At 37.6% G+C, this 24198-nt stretch overlaps 1 protein-coding gene across 1 annotated transcript in view; it reads left to right on the top strand.

Annotated features, from left to right (window-relative positions):
* Positions 1-289: 289 nt before the first annotated feature.
* LOC138327551 (androglobin-like) overlaps positions 290-24198 on the top strand; it is a 64005-nt gene continuing 40096 nt past the window's right edge. The window contains exons 1-7 of the mRNA XM_069273729.1: positions 290-2015; positions 17040-17142; positions 18915-18962; positions 19400-19498; positions 19842-19919; positions 22018-22236; positions 23122-23261. Coding sequence (XP_069129830.1) covers positions 1672-2015; positions 17040-17142; positions 18915-18962; positions 19400-19498; positions 19842-19919; positions 22018-22236; positions 23122-23261 — 1031 coding nt within the window. The 5' untranslated portion in view covers positions 290-1671. The remainder of the gene's footprint in view (positions 2016-17039; positions 17143-18914; positions 18963-19399; positions 19499-19841; positions 19920-22017; positions 22237-23121; positions 23262-24198) is intronic.

A 24198-nucleotide genomic window follows, 5' to 3' on the forward strand; every position in this document is an offset into this window, starting at 1 on the left:
TACAGCACATCACAGACACAAGCACGAGAAGTAACTATGGAATTAATGGATTTATGAACCACATTTAAATGTCATTAAAACCTTGAAATATAGTTTGTAATGAACTGAAGGATAACCCGTAGGTCATACCTGACAGCGCGAGCGCCGTGACGCTTCAAGGTAAAATCAATCAAATTTCATTGAAATGAACAAAAGTTTTCGCTATTGATAATAAATATTCGTTTGTATCGATAATAGTCATGTTGGATATTAAAATTAAAACCGCCATGTGAACTAGAACCATTTACTTAAGTAGACCTGCGGAATAAACCAATGACGTTTCGTATGATCATAAGGAAAATTGATTAGAGAAAAATAACTGGCAAGGAAATTCAATCTTCAGGGGAAAAACTGTTTGAGATATAGGTGTGTGTGTTTTAACAGTACATAACAGTGTGAATTTTAAACGGAGAGGAAACATGGATATATATTTACTTACACGCCAATCACATGGGAATATAGACGTTGTTCCCTGACATAGCCGAAATGTTGGGCAAACACTTCAGGTATAATGGCGGTGTGCAAGGCCTTTTGAAATCGACCCCAAGAGTTTAATTGACGGAAACTTACATAGTATAGTACCTCACAGCGTGTCGGATGTCACAAAAACATGGAATGTCGTTTTAAATGCTATGTAACTATTTTAATGTGGAGACATAATTAGCGTGGATTCGCTATCTTTTTCACCACGAGCCTAATCCGGGTACGGTAATAGGGCTTTTAGCGACCCAGAGAAGTACAAGCGGGTCCTAACTCATCTTAATTCACCATCGAATCATCGTCGCATTGCTCAGAAAATCGTATGGAATTAGATGAAATTGGCACGGAATTTATAGAGGCATAGAATCACTGCCATGTTTGTGGCATTCTTGAAACAGGTAGAAGATTTACTTTTTCTTTGCGGATAAATAAGAAATGACAATATAATTCCGCTATTAGTGCTGAAGAATTAAAGGAGATTGAGCCTCCGACGGCGTACGTGGCAACCTGTCTCCAAGAAGTGGTAAGGGGCAACGGCAAGGTGGTAAACAGCTTCTGGGGTAATTGTTAAAGTATGAATAAATTATCGAGTAAGTCACTAAGGTAAGATACCAAGACGTGTTGCTCATGGAGTGTACAGTTTACGGGAGTAATTCTTTAATCAAACACGACAAAGTACATCCTTCGGTGACAGGAGCATAGAGCCATCTCACAGTGTGTCTTGGAGACGTCTTGCCATCATGGCTGATCGCAACGAGTGGAACCTCATGATCACGGTCGTGTGAAAGTAAATGTTTACCCCCAGCCCGGGTAAACACTGGCCTGTCCATTATGTACTCAAGCGTTCAGTAAAATAGCTCTACGGGAGATTCTTCTGATACTTGATGTTGACTTCGGATACCACTAGTTCAACAGTGCCGTAATTTATTCAGTGTTTTTTTCTGTAAGACTTTGGAACTTGGAAATTTTGTTAAAAGCACGATTGGGAAATATCTTGCACTAAGAATGTTTAGTTTTAAAGAAGTTCAAAGTGTGATGAATTCATTGGGATTAATCAACAACTTGTTTAATACGTGTACGAAGAATACTTCGTAAAGGTGTTTGGAGTGTGATCAAGTTTCGTAAATTCTTGTGAAATTCAAAACAGTTACCATGAGCCGAAGGAATTCTTTACTCCCCGGAAATGTCGGCAAGAAGACCGCCGATCATTTAAAGAAGCGAGTGTCCCTAAAAGATGGAACACTGACCGGGCCATCCATGCGTGGTTCTGGTTCCCTTGGGGATATCCGGGAAGGGGACACATACTATCGAACGGTACACATATATCCCTCTCTTCCGGATTATCCAGAAGAAGTTACAGTTACCGTTTCTAGAATTGGACGTGAACCGCGGTCTGGGTCGTCTGCTGAGAAAGTGGAATCGAGACGTGGGTCGGTCCTGAGTGATCGCACTGCGTCCCCTGGGCCTGTAGCCGAGTCGCCCATGTATGGGGAAAGGTCAGTCGGTACAATCTATACATGATTACCAAACATGATTTATTATGCCTTCATTGGGTATATGATGTCAGAAATCATTCTTAACATATTTCTCTTTCAAATTCAAAAACATAAAGAATATATTAATTATGGTAAATTGAGGGTAATAATAGATAGTGTACACATTAATTAGCTTACGTTATATTAGGACATATGGAGTTTTTTGTTATTGTTCCAATTACATACAATTAGCTGTCTATTTCGCTCGGTGGACTGCTGTCGTGTTTTGAAAGCAAAAGTACACCTGCCATTTTTCTGTGCGAATCTGAAATATAGCTATAATAGATTAACTACACAGCCTCAGTTCGCCATTCCAATTATGGTGTCATCTAACCCTTCCGAAGTTTCATATTCTTTATAATGGTCGCAATTATGTTACAATTACTGCCAATTATTGTGTCGTGTATAAAATCAATCAATACACAGTATCGCGTTTATCGATCTGTATCGATTTGATCACTGTTGTCTCAGGGTCAGTAGTAGGACAGTACCATTTAATTGGTCTTCACTGTGTTCAGTGTTTATTATTACATGTTACGTGTGTCAACATTTACTCAAACACGCCTTATTTTGTATTGGTTACAACTCTTCCCACAATTCACTGAGCGGTCCAAGAACTTAAAAAAATAAATGTTTTTGTCTTCATGGCGATTTCTGCTAAATAAACTTGCCGGTACAGAAGTAATGTGAATCACTATAAGAAACGTGTGGAAATTTTATTCCAAGCTCATTAAAATGAAGAAGCTGAATTAAAAAATCGAAAAAAAAAATGATTTTAGCAACTGAGTGCAAACTATTTTTTCAATTTCTGTATGATGTGTGTTCACCATAAAGAAGATCAAATTAAATGCTACCAGAACCACTTACGCATCCTAGGTACGATGTCTCCTTTGTACAGTTATGAAAAGAATTATATATCAGCACATCTTATGTATAAAAATGTCATGTTTTTTAAGATACAATCTAAAGAAATATCGTAATGAACACATAAAACATTCATTGAGAAGCAGTGTGTACTGAATGGGTTTCACCCGTCTGACAGGGGGAGGGGTGTGTTTGACGAAGCAATTTAACACACACTAATACCCATTAAGGCTATATTGAGTTATAACTAAATTGACACTTCTGTATTTTAAGTAGCAAACAAACATTACAGAAATGAGTATATAGCACAACATTATACGTTTGATTGTATGGTAGCTCGCCCAGTAAAATGTTTGTGAATGTTAAGATGGTGGTTCAGGAAAATCGACTTCTAGCTACCACGATCCCTATTTATGCTGTTCTCCGGGTACTCTGGTTTTCCTATTATGGTACTTATATCATATCTTTAAAAACAAAATGAAACAAATTCCAGAATGCCTCAACTTTCGACTGCGTATAAATTATGTACTAAATTGAAATTGACAGAAGATAGCTTTGCACTAATATACTAAGGTGACTGCATTTGTTGTAGGTGATCATCAGGGCATGCGCACCGCGGGCTCTTCTCTAAGATTCTTAAAAACAATATATACAATATGATATAAAATTTGTATCTCATTTGTCACTTTTTGTACAGAAATGAACATTTATAAGAAATACTGACCTTTTACTACGGTAACCTTTTGTGCATGCATGAAAATACGTATGACAAGCCAAGTTACTTTTTATTCCATTAATTCCTATATATATCGGAATTAGATTTCTGTATTTCCGATATCGGGAATTCTAATTCCGATATCGGAAATCCTAAATCCGTTATTGCAAATTCTAATTTCGATATCGGAAATTGTAATATTCCGTTATCGGAAATTGTATTTTTGATATAAGGAATTAGAAAGCAATTTTCCATATTAGAAATTCTAATTCTGATATGGGAATAAATCAGGAATTCTATTTCCGATATGGGGAATTTTATTCTCGATAACGGAAAATCTTAGTTATTCCTGATTACAGAATTGAATTTCCGATATCATAAATTCAATTCCCGATATCATAAATTCTTTCTCTCGTTATTTGCATGGTAGAATAACTTGAATTTTTGATATCGGAAATTGAATTCCCGATATCGGAAATACAATTTCTGATATTGAAATTTGTTTTCTAATTACTGATATGAGAAATAAAATTTCTGATATCAAAATTAGAGTATCCGATATCAGAATTAGAATTTCCGATATCGAAAATTCAATTTCCGATATCGAAAATAGCATTTCCCATATATAGAAATTAGAATTTTCGATATAGGAAATTCGGAATTACAAGTAACTTGGCTTGTCATACATACGGGAAGATTGAGCGATTTTTTCCGTATTCTAACCTGGATTATTTTTTAAATGTCTGAATTCGAAAATGATATATAGCCTAGTCGCTAGGAAATTTTAAATACACGAAAACTCGCGGTAACTAATTCTCAGATCCCTGTGCACGTGGTTGTGTAGGACTGTCGCTATTACCTCTCGCATGGTTGCGCTTTTATGATTTCGAAAACCACGTGGTGCAGTTTACATGTAGGTACCTGTACATGTGTTACTGTGTGTACATGTACATGAAATCCTGCCTTTTCCCCCGGCGCTCAGGCTTCCAGTTTTATTTGAGGTCTTACGTGTAATAATGAATTCCCGGACACAGTAAATAAAACTACCTTAAAGTAATATACATTTACCCTGGTACGTCAAGGTAGCACTTCCCCTAATTTTTTTTATTGTAGTAATATTAAAAAAAAAAAAAAAAAAAAAAACGATACGCGTAGACGATACGCGTAGATCTATACTGAATACTTAACCTTACATGAATCTTGTTTATCTATTTTTTTTAATCTTTCATATTCGTAGTATATATTATCATATGATATACTAGATACATTATATCTCTGGTATCAAAGTTTATTAAAATCATAGACATGAAAGGTTACTTGTACACGACTAGCCTACTACAGTAAGTTAGCCAAATTAGGCCTAATACGGCTTAGGCTGAGTGTGTATTTAATCTAAGTACTTCAATGCCTACTGCCTATATTTTTTAATAAATGTATATACATTATGTTAACATAGATATGGCAGCTATTGATCCTTATTAAAATTGTTTAAATCCATCCTATATTATATGGCGGTGTTGTTTGTGCGTAACTTGTGTCGTCTGCTATGCACATTTCGTAATGCGCTTAAATACTGAATGCTCCCTCAGTACACCGCGCCCCCTTGTGTTTGTTTTGAAGTTCAGACGCATGCTCTTGTTGACACCTGCGGATCCTTCGTGACAACGCATCTAGAGTCTCGTATGCTAATCAGATGTTATGAATATAATACTTTAGCAGTCAGTTCGTCTTAAATGGCATCAAAAGCATCAAAGAAGGGCCCTTCGACAAATCGTGTTAATTCTGCTACGCCAAGAGAGTAAGTTGTGCAGTGCGAATAGTGTCGTTAGTTACAAAATGGCTGACTCGGGTCAGGTACTTTCGCATTCAAACTCGATAATTTGTGTGGATATCATATACGTTAATTTTCACTCAGTTTTGATTATCATTTGCATATAAATTTTCATCGCAGATCCTGAAAATATTTCACAACAATGTCGCAAGGCAAAAATAGCCAACCTAATGCCCAAAATGTAGGTCAGAAAGAGAGGGATAAGTCTGGTTCCAGACAGAGCGGTCCGAGGTAATCGTATTTGACCTGGTGATTGGGGAACGTGTGCGTTGGTTTTATCCAGGTGTAGGTGTTTGGTATGATCAACAAACTTCTTAGATTCGATGTATTAATACGAACAGCATTTTTTTTATTCACAACCACTGAGAAATGATATAATTAAAATGTCCCAGTGTACCCCAACTGGCCAGCCTTCAGCCAGACACAAATTCATACAGATCCAGATCATTCATTTCCTCATATTTACTGTAATATATAAAAAATATAGCAACAAACATATAAAATACTGGTGGTGGACTTCATCCTCCATGTGTAACCTATACTTAAGCTCTTGTAATCAGTCTCGATTACCTCATTTAATATCTATATGTTTTTTTTTTCAATTTAACCCACTTAATTTGTGTCAAATCATATGTGTAATAAAAAAAATGTGTCTATTAAAAGACCCTCATGAAATTCTGAAATCCAAACATTGTCAAATGGATTTGTTGATGCATGGATTGATTTAGCCTATTAAACTTCTGCAACTCCAGCATGCAGCTACTGCAGTGTGTTTTCACAGGCTTAAGTTTTAAAAAAAATCATTCATTATCATAATTGGTAACATATGGAAGGATATGTGAATTGTTCTTTTAAACAAGCTATTTGTATCAGCAACTAGTAAATAATTTTTCCTTTATATTTTCTTTTTTCATTTAACTTTAAACAATTCATGTTCGGATGCTAATTTTTTAAAATTATTCATTAATATGCATGTATGTTTTTTAAAATTTAATAATCATTAGTGATTCAATGGCTGCTAGATGTTTGATGTTTTACCTTTACTCACATACCTTGGTATTTCATGTTTGAATAATAAAAACGAATGCATGGTTTTGTTGATGTGGTGTGGGATGTGGAATTTTAATGGTTTATTCAACCATTTCCATGCTAAAGTTTTTTATGATGAGAAAATAATATTACTGTACATTGTAAAGATTCTCGTACTCTGCACCAGACACAAGACATTACAGTATAATACTGTCCTCTGGACCCGACATTACTGTACACTGTTTAGACTCCCTTCCTCTGGACCCGACATTACTGTAAACTGTTTAGACTCATGTCCTCCTATTCACTGTTTAGACTCCCTTCCTCTGCACCAGACATTACCCTACACTGTTTAGACTTCCCTTCCTCTGGACCAGACGTTACTATGTATAAACTATTTGGACTCCTGTCCTCTGGACCAGATATTACTGTACACTATTGAGACTCCCATCCTCTGGACCAGACGTTACTATGTATACACTATTTAGACTCCTGTCCTCTGGACCAGACATTACTATGTATACACTATTTAGACTCCTGCTTCTGGACCAGACATTACTGTACACTGTTTAGATTTCTGTCCTTTGCACTAGACATTACTGTACACTGTTTAGATTCCTGTCCTCTGGACCAGGCATTACTGTACACTGTTTAGACACCCCATCTCTGAACCAGACATTACTGTACACTGTTTAGACTCATGTCCTCTGGACCAGACATTACTGTACACTGTTTAGACACCCCATCTCTGGACCAGACATAACTGTACACTGTTTAGACTTCTGTCTTCTGGACCAGACATTACTCTACACTGTTTAGACTCATGTCCTCTGGCCCAGAGATTATTGTACACTGTTTAAACTCATGTCGTCTGGACCAGACATTACTGTTCACTGTTTAGACTCATGTCCCCTGGACCAGACATTACTGTACATTGTTTAGACTCATGTACTCTGGACCTGACATTACTGTACACTGTTTGGACCCCTGTCCTCTGGACCAGACATTACTGTACACTGTTTAGACTCATGTCCTCCGGACCTGACATTACTGTACACTGTTTAGACTCCTGTCCCCTGGACCAGACATTACTGTACACTGTTTAGACCCCTGTCCCCTGGACCAGACATTACTGTACACTGTTTAGACCCCTGTCCGTACACTGGACCAGACATTACTGTCACCTGTTTAGACTCATGTCCTACTGTACACCTGTTTAGACATGTCCTCTGGACCTGACATACTGTACACTGTTTAGACCAGACATTACTGTACACTGTTTAGACTCCTGTCCTCTGGACCAGACATTACTGTACACTGTTTAGACCCTGTCCTCTGGACCAGACATTACTGTACACTGTTTAGACTCCTGTCCTCTGGACCAGACATTACTGTACACTGTTTAGACTTCTGTCCTCTGGACCAGACATTACTGTACACTGTTTAGACTCCCTGTCCTCTGGACCAGACATTACTGTACACTGTTTAGACTCTCTGTCCTCTGGACCAGACATTACTGTACACTGTTTAGACTCCTGTCCTCTGGACCAGACATTACTGTACACTGTTTAGACTCATGTCCCTGGACCAGACATTACTGTACACTGTTTAGATCTGTACCCTTCTGGACCAGACATTACTGTACACTGTTTAGACTCATGTCCTCTGGCCCAGAGATTACTATGTACACTGTTTTAGAACTCATGTCGTCTGGACCAGACATTACTGTACACTGTTTAGACTCATGTCCTCTGGACCTACATTACTGTACACTATTTAGACTCCTGTCCTCTGGACCAGACATTACTGTACACTGTTTAGATTTCTGTCCTGGACCAGACATTACTGTACACTGTTTAGACTCATGTCCTCTGGACCAGCATTACTGTACACTGTTTACTGTGGACACTGTCACTGTTTAGACTCACTGTCCTCTGGACCAGACATTACTGTAACATTGTTTAGACTCATGTACACTGTACCGACATTACTGTACACTGTTTTAGAACCTCTGGACCAGACATTACTGTACACTGTTTAGACTCATGTCCTCTGGACCTGACATTACTGTACACTGTTTAGACTCCTGTCCTCTGGACCAGACATTACTGTACACTGTTTAGACTCATGTCCTCTGGACCAGACATTATTGTACACTTGTTTAAACTCATGTCCTCTGGACCAGACATTACTGTACACTGTTTAGACCCCTGTCCTCTGGACCAGACATTACTGTACACTGTTTAGACTCATGTCCTCTGGACCAGACATTACTGTACACTGTTTAGACTCCTGTCCTCTGGACCAGACATTACTGTACACTGTTTAGACTCATGTCCTCTGGACCAGACATTACTGTACACTGTTTAGACTCATGTCCTCTGGACCTGACATTACTGTACACTGTTTAGACCCCTGTCCTCTGGACCAGACATTACTGTACACTGTTTAGACTCCTGTCCTCTGGACCAGACATTACTGTACACTGTTTAGGACCCCTGTCCCCTGGACCAGACATTACTGTACACTGTTTAGACTCATGTCCTCTGGCCCAGACATTACTGTACACTGTTTTGACCAGACTGTACACATGTCGTCTGGACCAGACATTACTGTACACTGTTTAGACTCCCTTCCTCTGGACCAGACATTACCAGTATACTGTTTTAGCCTCCCCGACTCTTGGTAGTAGACACTTGTAACTCCTGTCCTCTGGACCAGACTTTACTATCGTAACACTGTTTTCACTGGACGAAGACGAACTGTCCAAAGCCGAGGGCAACTGTTTAACTTGACCAAAAGCCCTGTCCTCTGGACCAGACATTTTAGACATGCGCCGTTGTCCTCTGGACCAGACTAGAAGGCTGGTACTGATACACTAGATTTTTTAGACTCATTCACTGACTGGCTGAAACTCGACAGCCCAGATTGCCCCCTGATTGTAGCACAAGATGTTTAGACTTCGGACCCTTTGATGTTCAAACCAGAACATTACTGTTACACGTTGTTACTATTTAATTTTTAGACTTCTGTCCTCTGGACCAGACATTACTGTACACTGTTTAGACTTCTGTCCTCTGGACCAGACATTACTGTACACTGTTTAGACTCATGTATCCATTCTAATGTCCATACATGTAATGTCACAGCTGAATCTAGACGTTAGCTACTGGTCTACCCTTCCAGACCTGACTTTTCTGCCGCTGTACACTGTTTTGTGAAAAACAAATCCTCAGGTACGGCTGACAAAAGATTATGTCTTATCCAAATATATTCTGATCAAACTACGGGTTTTGATACATACCTGGTGTTACATTAGCACAGGTGTTCGTTCTAATATATTAATAAAGTCAACATTCTGGTCAAGGTCTATAACTCGGACGGCATATAACACTACCCATTTCAGAAAAAAGTATTAATATTAACCAACCGTAATAGGATTGATAATAGAAATACTCTCAATCAAGAGCCAATACATTTACTTTAAATTTGGTATATGATTCAATATATATCATGCGATAATGTCACTAGGTATCCAGAAACATCGAAAAACAGCCAGATTTCAACTGGTCGGACACTGTGGTGTCCAGATAAACACGTCCTCTGTGCTCTAATGGAGTAGCTCAAAAACCCACGGCAAGTCAACACTTCAAGCGTCATAAGAATAAAAGTTTGGTAGAAAACCAAACTTACCGGTTATAAATCCATGGATAATATCATCCATTTTGCCTAACGTAGTCCTTTGAAATTTCCGATTGAAAAATTTATGTCTCTAGCCAGCCATGTAAGTATGTGTGCAGTAGATTTGTTTTGTCGGCGTTGATTGGCTCTCGAAAATTAATTGACCAATCAACGCCGAGCAAACAAATGTACTACACACATATCAACATGACGGCTAGAGACACACATTTTTTCAATCGGAAATCTCAAAAGTGCTGTATTGAGTATATGGATGGTATATAGTTAAAAACTAACAAAAGCGGTAAGTTTGTTTTTTTACCAAACTTTAATTCCTATGAAGCTGAAATGTTACATGCATGTGTTTTTGAGCTACCCATTAGAGCCCTGGCGTGTTTATCCCGGAGGACACCACATCTGGCTGTTTTTTTTCGATGTTTCTGGATACCTAGTGACATTTATACAGCATGAAATATATATATGATATACCAAAATAAAGGATAATTTATCTGGGCTGTCGATTGAAGTATACCTAATTATCAAATCCCTATAACGGATTAGGTTAATAATCATACCTTTTTCTGAATTGGGAAGTGTTATATGGCCAGCCCGAGTATAGGACCTTGACCCAGTATTAAACTTATACTTATTTTAGAAACGAACACCTGTGCATGAAGTATGGGAATGTTATTTCTAGTTGCAGACTTTGGAGTTTGGATAGCATTGCCTAAATAATATATTATTTAATTTTGATTCAAATTCGTGGTGATGTTCTCGGTAACGTGGCCGCATGCACGGATCGGTAGTTAACAAAATGTATAGGTTTGATTTTAGGCAAGAAATTTGTCAACACAAGATTCACATGCTCTCGATGATTAAATAGCTGGAGACAAAGTTAAAAAAAACTACTCCTACAGCTTGAATAGCAACCCCTACAACTCCAGGTATGTGTCAAAGCCGTGTTTTATCGGAATATATTTTGACAAGACACGATGGTGCGGTAGTACATTGTACCTAATTTGTTTCACACACACCTTGCGGTAAAGTTACATGTATAAGAAGCTAGTGATTATCTTCTTCCGTACAAGTTCTGACTGACTTTTTCCTGATTCAACAGTAGCTCTTTCCATATGTACTTCACTGATTAGCGCTGATTTAGAGTCTATACATGATGTAATTAAAATGTATTTGTGTAAACCTTTTTTATATTATGAAGCGTACGATGCCGATCATTTTTATGTAGTAATCGACGACAGACATTTCCAACTATTTTAGCTCTGCCCTTACATTGAAGCGACAGCCAATGATAGCCGTGCTTACACAGCTTATATGAATGTCGTTGGCAAACTGACTAGCTACCATACAACCTGACTAGCTACCAATCAAAGCAACCAACTACTAGAACTGGCCGTCACACGAACGCTTATTGAAAACTGGCGCTATATAAGCCGATTTTAACAGTTCTTGGACCGCATCTGAAGGACAATGATTCATTTCTTCTTGGCATTTTTTGGCAATATAGTTGATATATAAACTATATTATGGGGGGTATAATAATGTACACTGTTAGACCTCATGTCTCTCTGGATCAGATATTACAGATAACTGTAAAGACTCCTCATGTCCTCTGGACCAGTGACATTACTGTACACTGTTAAGATTTCCTGTTCTTGTACCTAGACATTACTGTACACTGTTTAGATTCAGTGTCCTCTGGACCAGCATTACATGTATACATTGTTTAAGACATCCCATTTTCTCTGAACCAGACATTATTGTACACCTGTATTTAAGGCCTCAGTCCGTCTGGACCAGGCATTACAGTACACTGTTTATACTCATGTCCTCTGGACCAGACATTACTGTTTACTCTAATTTTAGACTCTGTCCTCTGGATCTGATATTACTGTTAACTGTAAAGAACCCTGTCCTCTGGACCAAGTACATTACTGTACACTGTTAGACCAATGGTTGTCCTCTGGACCAGACGATTACTGTATCACTGTGTTAGCCTCATGTCCTCTGGACCATACATTACTGTACATTATTTTAGACCCCTGTCCTCTGGACCAGACATTACTGTACACTGTTTAGACTCATGTCCTCTGGACCAGACATTACTGTACACTGTTTAGACTCCTGTCCTCTGGACCAGACATTACTGTACACTGTTTAGACTCCTGTCCTCTGGACCAGACATTACTGTACACTGTTTAGACTCATGTCCTCTGGGGACCAGTACTATTACATTAATGTACACAGTGATTAGGACTCATGTCCTCTGGACAGACATTACTGTACACTGTTTAGACCCCTGTCCTCTGGACCAGACATTACTGTACACCTGTTAGAGCTCCTTGTCCTCCGGACCAGACATTACTGTACCACTGTTTAGACTCCTGTCCTCTGGACCAGACATTACTGTACACTGTTTAGACTTCTGTCCTCTGGACCAGACATTACTGTACACTGTTTAGACTCCTGTCCTCTGGACCAGACATTACTGTACACTGTTTAGACTTCTGTCCTCTGGACCAGACATTACTGTCCTCTGGACTAACGGACATTACTGTACACTGTTTAGTTCCTGACCCTGTCTGACTCCTCTGGACCAGACATTACTGTACACTGTTTAGACTCATGTCCTCTGGACCAGACATTACTGTACACTGTTTAGACTCCTGTCCTCTGGACCAGACATTACTGTACACTGTTTAGACTCCTGTCCTCTGGACCAGACATTACTGTACACTGTTTAGACTCATGTCCTCTGGACCAGACATTACTGTACACTGTTTAGACTCCTGTCCTCTGGACCAGACATTACTGTACACTGTTTAGACTTCTGTCCTCTGGACCAGACATTACTGTACACTGTTTTAGACTTCTGTCCTCTGGAACCAGAAAAACATATTACTGTTTACACTGTTTTTTAGACTCCCTGTCCTCTGGACCAGATAACATTACTGTACATCTGTTTAGACTCACTGTCCTCTGGACCCAGACATTACTGTACACTGTTAAAACCATGTACCTCTGGACCAGACATTACTGTACACTGTTTAGACCCCTGTCCTCTGGACCAGACATTACTGTACACTGTTTAGACTCCTGTCCTCTGGACCAGACATTACTGTACACTGTTTAGACTCCTGTCCTCTGGACCAGACATTACTGTACACTGTTTAGACTCCTGTCCTCTGGACCAGACATTACTGTACACTGTTTAGACTCCTGTCCTCTGGACCAGACACTAGACTCCTGTCCTCTGGACCAGACATTACTGTACACTGTTTAGACTTCTGTCCTCTGGACCAGACATTACTGTACACTGTTTAGACTCATGTCCTCTGGACCAGACATTACTGTACACTGTTTAGACTCCTGTCCTCTGGACCAGACATTACTGTACACTGTTTAGACACTTGTCCTCCGGACTAGACACTAGACTTCTGTCCTCTGGACCAGACATTACTGTACACTGTTTAGACTCCTGTCCTCTGGACCAGACATTACTGTAACACTGTTTAGACTCATGTCCTCTGGACCAGACATTACTGTACACTGTTTAGACTCCTGTCCTCTGGACCAGACATTACTGTACACTGTTTAGACTCCTGTCCTCTGGACCAGACATTACTGTACACTGTTTAGACTCATGTCCTCTGGACCAGACATTACTGTACACTGTTTAGACACTTGTCCTCCGGACCAGACACTAGACTCATGTCCTCTGGACCAGACATTACTGTACACTGTTTAGACTCATGTCCTCTGGACCAGACATTACTGTACACTGTTTAGACTCCTGTCCTCTGGACCAGACACTGACACCTAGACTCCTGTCCTCTGGACCAGACTTACACACTGTTTACTGTACTCTGTCCTTGGACCAGACACGACTGTTTAGACTGTCCTCTGGACCAGACATTTACTGTACACTGTTTAGACTTCCTGTCCTCTGGACCAGACATTACTGTACACTGTTTTAGACTTCTGTCCTCTGGACCAGACATTACTGTACACTGTTTAGACTCATGTCCTCTGGACCAGACATTACTGTACACTGTTTAGACCTGTCCTCATGGACCAGACTACTGGACTCACTGGACCAGACATTACTGTACACTGTTTAGACACTTGTCCTCCGGACCAGACACTAGACTCCTGTCCTACTGGACCAGACATTACTGTACACTGTTTAGACACTTGTGTCCTCCGGACCAGACATTACTGTACACTGTTTAGACTCATGTCCTCTGGACCAGACATTACTGTACACTGTTTAGACTCCTGTCCTCTGGACCAGACACTAGACTCCTGTCCTCTGGACCAGACATTACTGTACATTGTTTAGCTTCTGTCCTCTGGACCAGACACTACTGTACACTGTTTAGACTCATGTCCTCTGGACCAGACATTACTGTACACTGTTTGGACTCCTGTCCTCTGGACCAGACACTAGATTCCTGTCCTCTGGACCAGACATTACTGTACACTGTTTAGACTCATGTCCTCTGGACCAGACTGTAATTATTTCTGTACACTGTTTAGATTCTGTTACTTCTAGTTGCTACACTGTTTAGCGTCATCGGTTTTCATGTCCTCTTTTGCAGATTTAGTGTTTTTTAGTGACACTTGTATTTAGACTCATGTTTACTGGTACACTGTTTTGACTCATGTCCTCTACCCCCATTAGATATAGACTCCTGTCCTCTTTTGCGCTTCTTTCTGCTTGACTGTTTTCCCCACATTCTACACACTGTTACTCCTACTAGATTCCTGTCCTCTCATACACAAAAAGACTCATGTCCTCTGGACCCTGTAATTTCTTGTAATATGTTTCTACAGGTCTTTACATGAATATAACAGTACCCCAGTTTTTCTGCTTTGTCTGCACTTGTGCCTGTAATCAATATGACTTTGATGATGGCTTTTTGTTATAATTTCACCTATCAATATACTACTGGAGAAAACCACTATGATTCACACATGAATAATTCTAATATATTGTGTATGAAGTGACTTTCGATCCGTCTTGATGTTTTGACGTGACAAAGGGAGTCCGGGTACTTATCGCCACTAGCTGGACAGGTGGCATGGTGACGATGGTGTGTACATAATTCATCGTCACCTTTACGACCAGTTAAGTGTCGAGGCAGATGTATGGGCAGTTATGTACCTGATTGTTCCACAGTCTGGTACTGCACATCCTCGGTCAAGCCTTACCTGATACGGGTCAGATCATTATCTACCTGGAGTGGTCATTGGCTGTGATTACTGACCACCTGTCCATGGACTCGTCAGTCCAAAGAAGTCAGACTCAGGGCCGAACATCCAGGTACAGAAAGTCTCTGTGACTACTTTGGAACATTTTTATATGTTAATGTGAATTTTTTATTACATTTAAGCATTAAAAGGTACCTTATTAATTTCTATCTACTCTTGTGAATACTAAAGAATTTACTTTCATGCTGACAAATGAACTATACACATGCAATTATACCATATTGTTTGGGTATATCATCATTTATTTTGTATTGAATTTTTTGTAGCATTCTTGAAATCTGATTTTGACTCTTTTGATGATAATAATTAGATAAAATCTATTTAGAAAATTTGAAATGATGCATATATACAAAACATACAATTTTATACAATACCTTCAATCAGTTTGTAATAAACAGAATAGGCCACACAGGTAAAAATGGAAATTGGAACATATTGATTTTTAATTTTCTGTGAATTATTTAAAAGTCAGGTGTCATGATTATATGGTTGGCCCTGAAATAATGGCGGCCTGCTTTGCCATTAAAACAAGGAGATTCAAAATTATCAGTTTTCACGAGAATGTGATACCAGGGGGATAGCGATGGGTAGATTTATACCCTGAGACTGGAGCACTCTCCAGCATCACAGCGATAATGTTGTGATGCAGGAACAATGATGACTGCCAGGCAAGGCTTATCTCTGTCGGGGTTATTGATTGGTTAGCCAGGTAGGCACATCCGACTACTCAGCCTACCAGACAACAGTTACCTGCAAACAACACTTTGTTGTATATAATTCTGAATTCTCCGAGATTTGGTTAGATTCAGGTGTGGAGTTGTGTAGGTGTGTAAGCTGGGTTTCTAGCTGCCATGGTGCTGATCTGTCGTGACCAACATGTGTTTACTGGGGGACAGGTAACAACGCTCATGTTGTTTGATGATATCAGGTGTATTATGGTGTCTTATCGGTGAATGTAAATGTGCATGCTTCTGGTTTTATTGGAGTTACGATGGCAGTTGTTTGGATTTTTTTCATTCCTGTATGACAAAAAGAATTATTTGATTGATTATAAAATGCTGCTAACATCATAAAGGATTTTGATGTCATTGAACATTGTTTGGTTATGTGATAATAATGTTTCACTTATACACTTGTATTCATCAATTAGATATCTAAATTAATGCTTTTAAATAGATATAATATTTTGCACGGCAAGATAAAGATTAACAGATTTCGTGTGTTTGCAGTATATTTTGTATCATTCCGGTAATTGGCCTTGCATGGTTACTGGTATAGTAAAAACACTAAATCCCATACTCTCTGTATTTTGTAATTATTGAATGAAAATGTCAATTTCATTTCAGTTATTAGACCATGAATGCATTGACAGTAGAATTCATCAGTGTATACCTGGTACATTTTTTGTACATTTGTATTTCCATTTGCATCATTAACGTCCACATTAATGTATGGATTATTAGATATTGACTGAAGATCTGTTACACAGATTGACAGAGTAAAAAGACAAATTTTGAAATGAACAGAAAGATTAACAGTATATCATACTAATGTGTTATGTGTTCTTCTGTCATTCCAGGGCTGCATCCATAGCGGCTAGTGCTGGTGGGGCTGACTCCAAACGGCCAAAGCTGGTCATCTGGCCAGAATGGAGTGAAGTCGACGTTAATGCAGAAAAATGGGTGGGTATACTATGTATATATAGTGTTTGCAGAGAATAGGATATAAGTTTTATTGACAATGATACTTTACTTATTTTGGACGATTTGTACTTACACAATGTATTGCTTTTCTTGAAACAGCTTGTGTCCAGTTTAACTTTGCCTATGGTAAACACAACATGCTGTTTCTACCCTTCTTCAAATCATACCACAGGCATTGAATATTGAATAATGTATAGACCGAAAGTTATCAAGTAATAATTCTGAAACAGGATGTTCATTTTACATGTATATTTTGCTTCGTGAAATTTTGCCTCGGGAATTAGATATTGAATAATGTATAAATCGAAGGTTACCTGATGGCAACTGCTTGATAACAGCCTGGGATTATGTGATAATAATGTTTCACTTATACACTTGTATTCATAAAATTAGATATCTAAATTAATGCTTTTAAATAGATATAATATTTTGCACGGCAAGATAAAGATTAACAGATTTCGTGTGTTTGCAGTATATTTTGTATCATTCCGGTAATTGGCCTTGCATGGTTACTGGTATAGTAAAAACACTAAATCCCATACTCTCTGTATTTTGTAATTATTGAATGAAAATGTCAATTTCATTTCAGTTATTAGACCATGAATGCATTGACAGTAGAATTCATCAGTGTATACCTGGTACATTTTTTGTACATTTGTATTTCCATTTGCATCATTAACGTCCACATTAATGTATGGATTATTAGATATTGACTGAAGATCTGTTACACAGATTGACAGAGTAAAAAGACAAATTTTGAAATGAACAGAAAGATTAACAGTATATCATACTAATGTGTTATGTGTTCTTCTGTCATTCCAGGGCTGCATCCATAGCGGCTAGTGCTGGTGGGGCTGACTCCAAACGGCCAAAGCTGGTCATCTGGCCAGAATGGAGTGAAGTCGACGTTAATGCAGAAAAATGGGTGGGTATACTATGTATATATATAGTGTTTGCAGAGAATAGGATATAAGTTTTATTGACAATGATACTTTACTTATTTTGGACGATTTGTACTTACACAATGTATTGCTTTTCTTGAAACAGCTTGTGTCCAGTTTAACTTTGCCTATGGTAAACACAACATGCTGTTTCTACCCTTCTTCAAATCATACCACAGGCATTGAATATTGAATAATGTATAGACCGAAAGTTATCAAGTAATAATTCTGAAACAGGATGTTCATTTTACATGTATATTTTGCTTCGTGAAATTTTGCCTCGGGAATTAGATATTGAATAATGTATAAATCGAAGGTTACCTGATGGCAACTGCTTGATAACAGCCTGATACAATGGCAGGCTTGATTGTAGTTGTAATGTTACGGTAATCATCAGGTAATTGTGGTCCTGTTAACAAGCATCTCAGTTCAGTCAAGGCAGAATAATGATGTGGGTTGTCTTATACCGCATTGGAAAGGACACTTTATTGCATTGAGAAGGACTCTATCTATTATGTTTTGGCTTGGAAATTGGGAATGGAATTTCCAATTGGAATTCATATTTATTTTTTTGTGAATTTGTATAAAGTTTAAAATGATTTTCATTGGGAATATTATAAGTGTCAAACATCCTATCAAACACCACTCGTCTTTATCAAGTTGTTTGCTTCAGAAAAATAATTTTTCATTTTAACTTTTAACAATTTTAAGGCTTTAGTTTGATTAAAATTTCTTTGAAGTGCAGTAAGATTTATAGAATTACTCTCTTAGTATATATTATAATCCATTGACTGTTTCTTTATGAAATAGGATGTAGCTCACAAAGGTGGGGCCAAGGACAAAGGCAAATCTCCTGTGGTGAGTATTAATTATCAGCTTAATTCATCAATATATTTTTATTACAATATTTTATTAATGAAGGCAGAAGTGTAGAGATCATTGTTATCATTGTTACATATTAACAATAGATTTAATGAATTATTAAATGTTTTCAAAAGGACATTTCATAAAGTAATGATCGAAATTTTGTTTTGCAGTTAATTGCTAAATTAGTTACATTTTTTCACATTTTGCCAGCATAAAGTTATTTATGCTAAATTCTATTATGATGGATATTGATTTTAAAAGGACATCATTAAGATGTAGTGTCTCTGTGTTATGGAATAGAAGTACATGTAGTTATTTATTTACTGGCTTATTGCCTTCATGACCCCACCTATTACTAGGTTTTGTTTCATGGACTAATGGAATAGAAGTACAACGTACAATAAGTTTTAATGATGGTATATTTACAGGCCACACACCTGTACGAGGATCCTGATGGAAGGATTGATATGCCACCATCCCTCAGACCCCACTACTGGAAACGGCCATGTGACTACATCACAGAAAAGGTAACACATCATAATAAAAAAAAAAGTTTCTTACTACTCAGTATAGATATATTGTTCTGAAGTCATTTTTACTTATTGTTTTTAAAAATCGAAAAATTGAATTATTTCAGACAATTTTTCTCTCTCTGTCTGCCCTTTTCAGTTTCATTGTCTAAATCTTGTTCTTGCCTGATTATCGTAATTTCAGTCAGCACAAAGCCATATACATTATGTGTAGATATGTTTATTCTTTCTTGACCTGGTTTTGCTCTCTGACCGCTGAGCCATGTATTTTTAAGATGTGGATATAATGACGCTGCTGGCACATTCTGATTAAACTAACCACTGAGCCTTTTTGTTACAGACACCCGTTGTGGTTGACCCAGACTGTGTGGGAGACTTTGATCTCATCAAAGCCAATGAACATCTCCACCACAGTGAGGTTAGTAGCTCATTTAAAATGGTACAACCCACATGTTAATGTGGCTAAAATCTGCTGAAGGACATTATAAGCTCCTTAAGAATGGACAAAGCTAGAAGGAATACAGGATCTGCTACTTTACTTTGTTTATCAGAAGCTTTCTCAATAGGAACATATATAAGCCCCTTAGCTTAGTTCAAGTAGTAGACTAGCTTGCAACATTTGTGATAAACTTATCCATCGACTTCAAATTGATGCTTAACCAGCCTCTGACTATTTCCTCTGGACCCCCTGTAGGCTTAAGCCTGTAATGATAATAGAAACCAAAGCTTGTATGACTTCTCAGACCTTCTAAGCTTCTTAACTTTATGAAGGTCTATATTTGATATTGTCCGAGAATTATAGATACCTTAATAGTATGGTTTCAGGTGGCAACAGGGTTGTTCCTACCGAGATTTGGAATAATAACTTAATTACGAGCAGAAATGGTATTCTATAAGCGATCTGGGTTAGCAGGTTAGGAGAATTGGGAAGCTGTAGTTTCTTTATATTATCATCAGCAGTTGGTTAAAAAGTCTGAATTTCTTCTGAATAAGATTTACAAGACTTTCACCATTATCTTTATAATTATTCTGCCCAATCCCCAAGGTGTTGCCTATGGAGATGTTTTGTGGTATACAAAGTCTTATTAGAGAGAGTTTCCTGTCTGTCTATAAATATTGTTTGGTTGTCTCAGACATACCCCTAGGTGGTTTGAATAGAGAAGTTTTAAGTGTATCTCTATAGTGCCAGCATGTTTTGGGTGTCTCAGCCAGTATATATAGTGAACAAAATGTTAAAATTATTTTCAAGTTTAAAAAAAAAGAAAAAAGTCAAAATTGAAGAAATAATACTGACGCTTTGTTGATCCTATTTATTATAGTGTCTATAATTAAGATATTTAAAATCTATACCCCCATCAATGATACTGTAGAGTCATTTCTTGGTTTTCCTTTTGAATGTAAGCTAGATATTGTAACATCTAATAATATCATCAATCTCCCAGTGATTATGGCACTCAGTAACAAAATGTTGAGTTAAGTATTCGGCTGATCAGTTTGTCCTTCACTCTGTATCAGAACCACATTTAGTATTTTGTTAGAAATGTGTGATTGATTTTCTATGAGTGCTAATCTGCAGGTAGTGGCTGTATTGATCAGCCACAATGTTGTAGCTGTTACAGCCAGTGGTCATTACCATGTCTGATATGACGGTAATGGTACTAGTCTTCTCCTGATAACAAGTCACAGAGAAAACTTGGTTCTCATCACTTTGTTAATGGTAACACTTGTCATCTCCCGTTTACACATCACTACAATTCTTATAATTTTATTTTCTCAATCTGCACCCAAGAATATTTGTAAGAAATCAATATTTGAATTATGTAGTAAATGTCATAGAATTTGTACATCAAATTTGTCTCTATTCTTTTGTCATTGGAACGTAAAGGCCCAGGGGTAATTAATGTATCTAATTTGTATAAATGACAGTACGAGACCAGCTGTTGAGATGCACTGTTGTGAATTTAAGGGTGTTACAAGTCTGAGGCAGGACGGAGATGTGCTTCGGTGTCATTCTACTGTTACGTAACGGTCCTAATAGAGGATAACAAGCCGTTCGTGACACACCAGACATGCTAACCGTGTGTCTGTAATCTTGTTAGACTCCTATTTAAATTGAATTTGTCAGGATTTTGTCAAACTGTAGTTAAATATAAAACTGATCTCATTCCTGAATACCAAATATCCTTCACCCTAACTGCCAATCATCATAATTTTAAATCCACCAGAAAATTTCTCAGCTCCGTGCTGAAGATCTTGAAAATGAGTTTTCTTGATATTAATGAAAGGATCAATAATTTCCTCGCTTTTATTAACACTCACGAATATAATTGTTCATGTGTAAAAATGAAATAAAAAATTTTAGAATTTGGAACTGTAACTGAAATCACCATTTATAAAATCTGTTGGATATCATGATTTAACATAACATTTACGTTTTGTTTGAATTTTGTCATTTATCAGATGTTGAATGCCGTAGTTAACAACCTTTATCCAACGTCTGCCTTTTTGCCTTCCAGTTGATGCGATTCATTATCAGCCAGATCACTTTCCTATGGGAGACGAGTGCTGTCCAGAACCCTCCTCCAGAGCAGGCTGATCCGTCAGTTCCGTACGAGGAAATCTCTCACTCCTGGAGACCCTGGGAACATATATATGCTGTCAACAAAGTGGTGAAGGGTCCACATATACCCCCATACAACTCGTATGGCAAGTACGCCGTGCGGCTTTACTGGATGGTGAGTATACAATGATGTAGGAAAATCTTAATAGGTCTTATTTCTAGCTCTCTTTCAAATACCTCTTATCTTTTTCTTTATTTTATATGTGCTCTTATTTATCTAGTTATTTAGTTATGTCATTTACATTTGATGAAAGATTCATGTCTAAATATTGAGTACGCTGCAGTGAGATAGTACTATAAAATAGACAAGACACACACAGCTACCATACACAACACATCACATACAGGGAAACACATCTTTAAACGACCTTAGCTTTTGGATTAATAATTTCAATTGTCATCGAATTATAATGTAACTTTGTTTTACCAGGATGTATGGATAATTATTTTGTAACTTTGTTTTACCAGGGTATATGGATAATTATTTTGTAACTTTGTATTACCAGGGTGTATGTATAATTATTTTGTAACTTTGTTTTACCAGGGTATATGGATAATTATTTTGTAACTTTGTTTTACCAGGGTGTATGGATAATTATTTTGTAACTTTGTTTTACCAGGGTATATGGATAATTATTTTGTAACTTTGTTTTACCAGGGTATATTGATAATTATTTTGTAACTTTTTTTTACCAGGGTGTATGGATAATTATTTTGTAACTTTGTTTTACCAGGGTATATGGATAATTATTTTGTAACTTTGTTTTACCAGGGTATATGGATAATTATTTTGTAACTTTGTTTTACCAGGGTATATGGATAATTATTTTGTAACTTTGTTTTACCAGGGTATATGGATAATTATTTTGTAACTTTGTTTTACCAGGGTGTATGGATAATTATTTTGTAACTTTGTTTTACCAGGGTATATGGATAATTATTTTGTAACTTTGTTTTACCAGGGTATATGGATAATTATTTTGTAACTTTGTTTTACCAGGGTGTATGGAGAAAGATTCTGATTGATGACCAGATTCCAGTTGATGAGAATGAAAACCTCCTCCTGCCTGCCACCACAAACCAACATGAACTCTGGCCGTTGCTGCTTACAAAAGCTCTCATCAAAGTTGCCTCCCTTGAGTATGTATCTTTTTAGGTCACCTGAGACAAAGTCTCTAATCGCCTTTTGTCCATCGTCGTGCGTCGTATGTCCGTAAACAATTTTACATTTTCGACTTCTTCTCAAAAACCGCTGAAGCAAATTCAATGAAATTTTGCACAAGCCTTCTAATGCAAAAGCCAATCAAAATTGTTAATTATATGGTCCCCAAAGGGGTAAAATTGACTATAATTTCAAAAATCTTCTTCTCCACCCACAGATGTGATGGAATCACAGATAGAAAGGTCTAATTATTATAAAGGTCCTCTACAAAAGTTGTGAATTATATGACCCTGGGGTCTCATGTTTCCCCCTGGGGAGGGGGTCAAGTTTACTATTGTTTATATAGGAAAAACACATTTATGAATGTTATCTGCTTATTTTTCATAGGAAATTAGTCAAACTGGGTTAGAATTATTAGCCTGAGATAGCATTTTATTGTCATATCTATATTGGTCCTGGCCGACCCCCAGGGGCCTTAGGGGCGGGGCCAAAAAGGGTCAAATAGGCTAAAACTTCAAAAATCTTCTTCTGAATTCACAGATTGATGGAACCAAATACTCGTCATAGATTGGAAGGTCTTAAGGCCCTTTACAAAATTTGTGAATTTCATGGCCCTGGGATCTCAGATTTTCCCCAGGGGAGGGGGTCAAATTTACTATAGTCTATATAGGAAAAACACATTTATGAACATTATTTGCTTAGTTTTAATAGGAAATGAGTCAAACTGGGTTAGAATTATTAGCCTGAAATAGCATTTTAACACCATATCCAAATTGGTCCTGGCTGACCCCAGGGACCAGAGGGGCGGGGCCAAAATGGGTCAAAATGGCTAAAATTTCAAAAATCTTCTTCTGAATTCACAGGTTTGATGCAAACAAATAATCTCCATAGATTAAAAAGTGAAATTTATAAAAT

Source organism: Argopecten irradians, chromosome 1 (assembly GCF_041381155.1).
Source record: "Argopecten irradians isolate NY chromosome 1, Ai_NY, whole genome shotgun sequence".
NCBI lineage: Eukaryota > Metazoa > Mollusca > Bivalvia > Pectinida > Pectinidae > Argopecten > Argopecten irradians.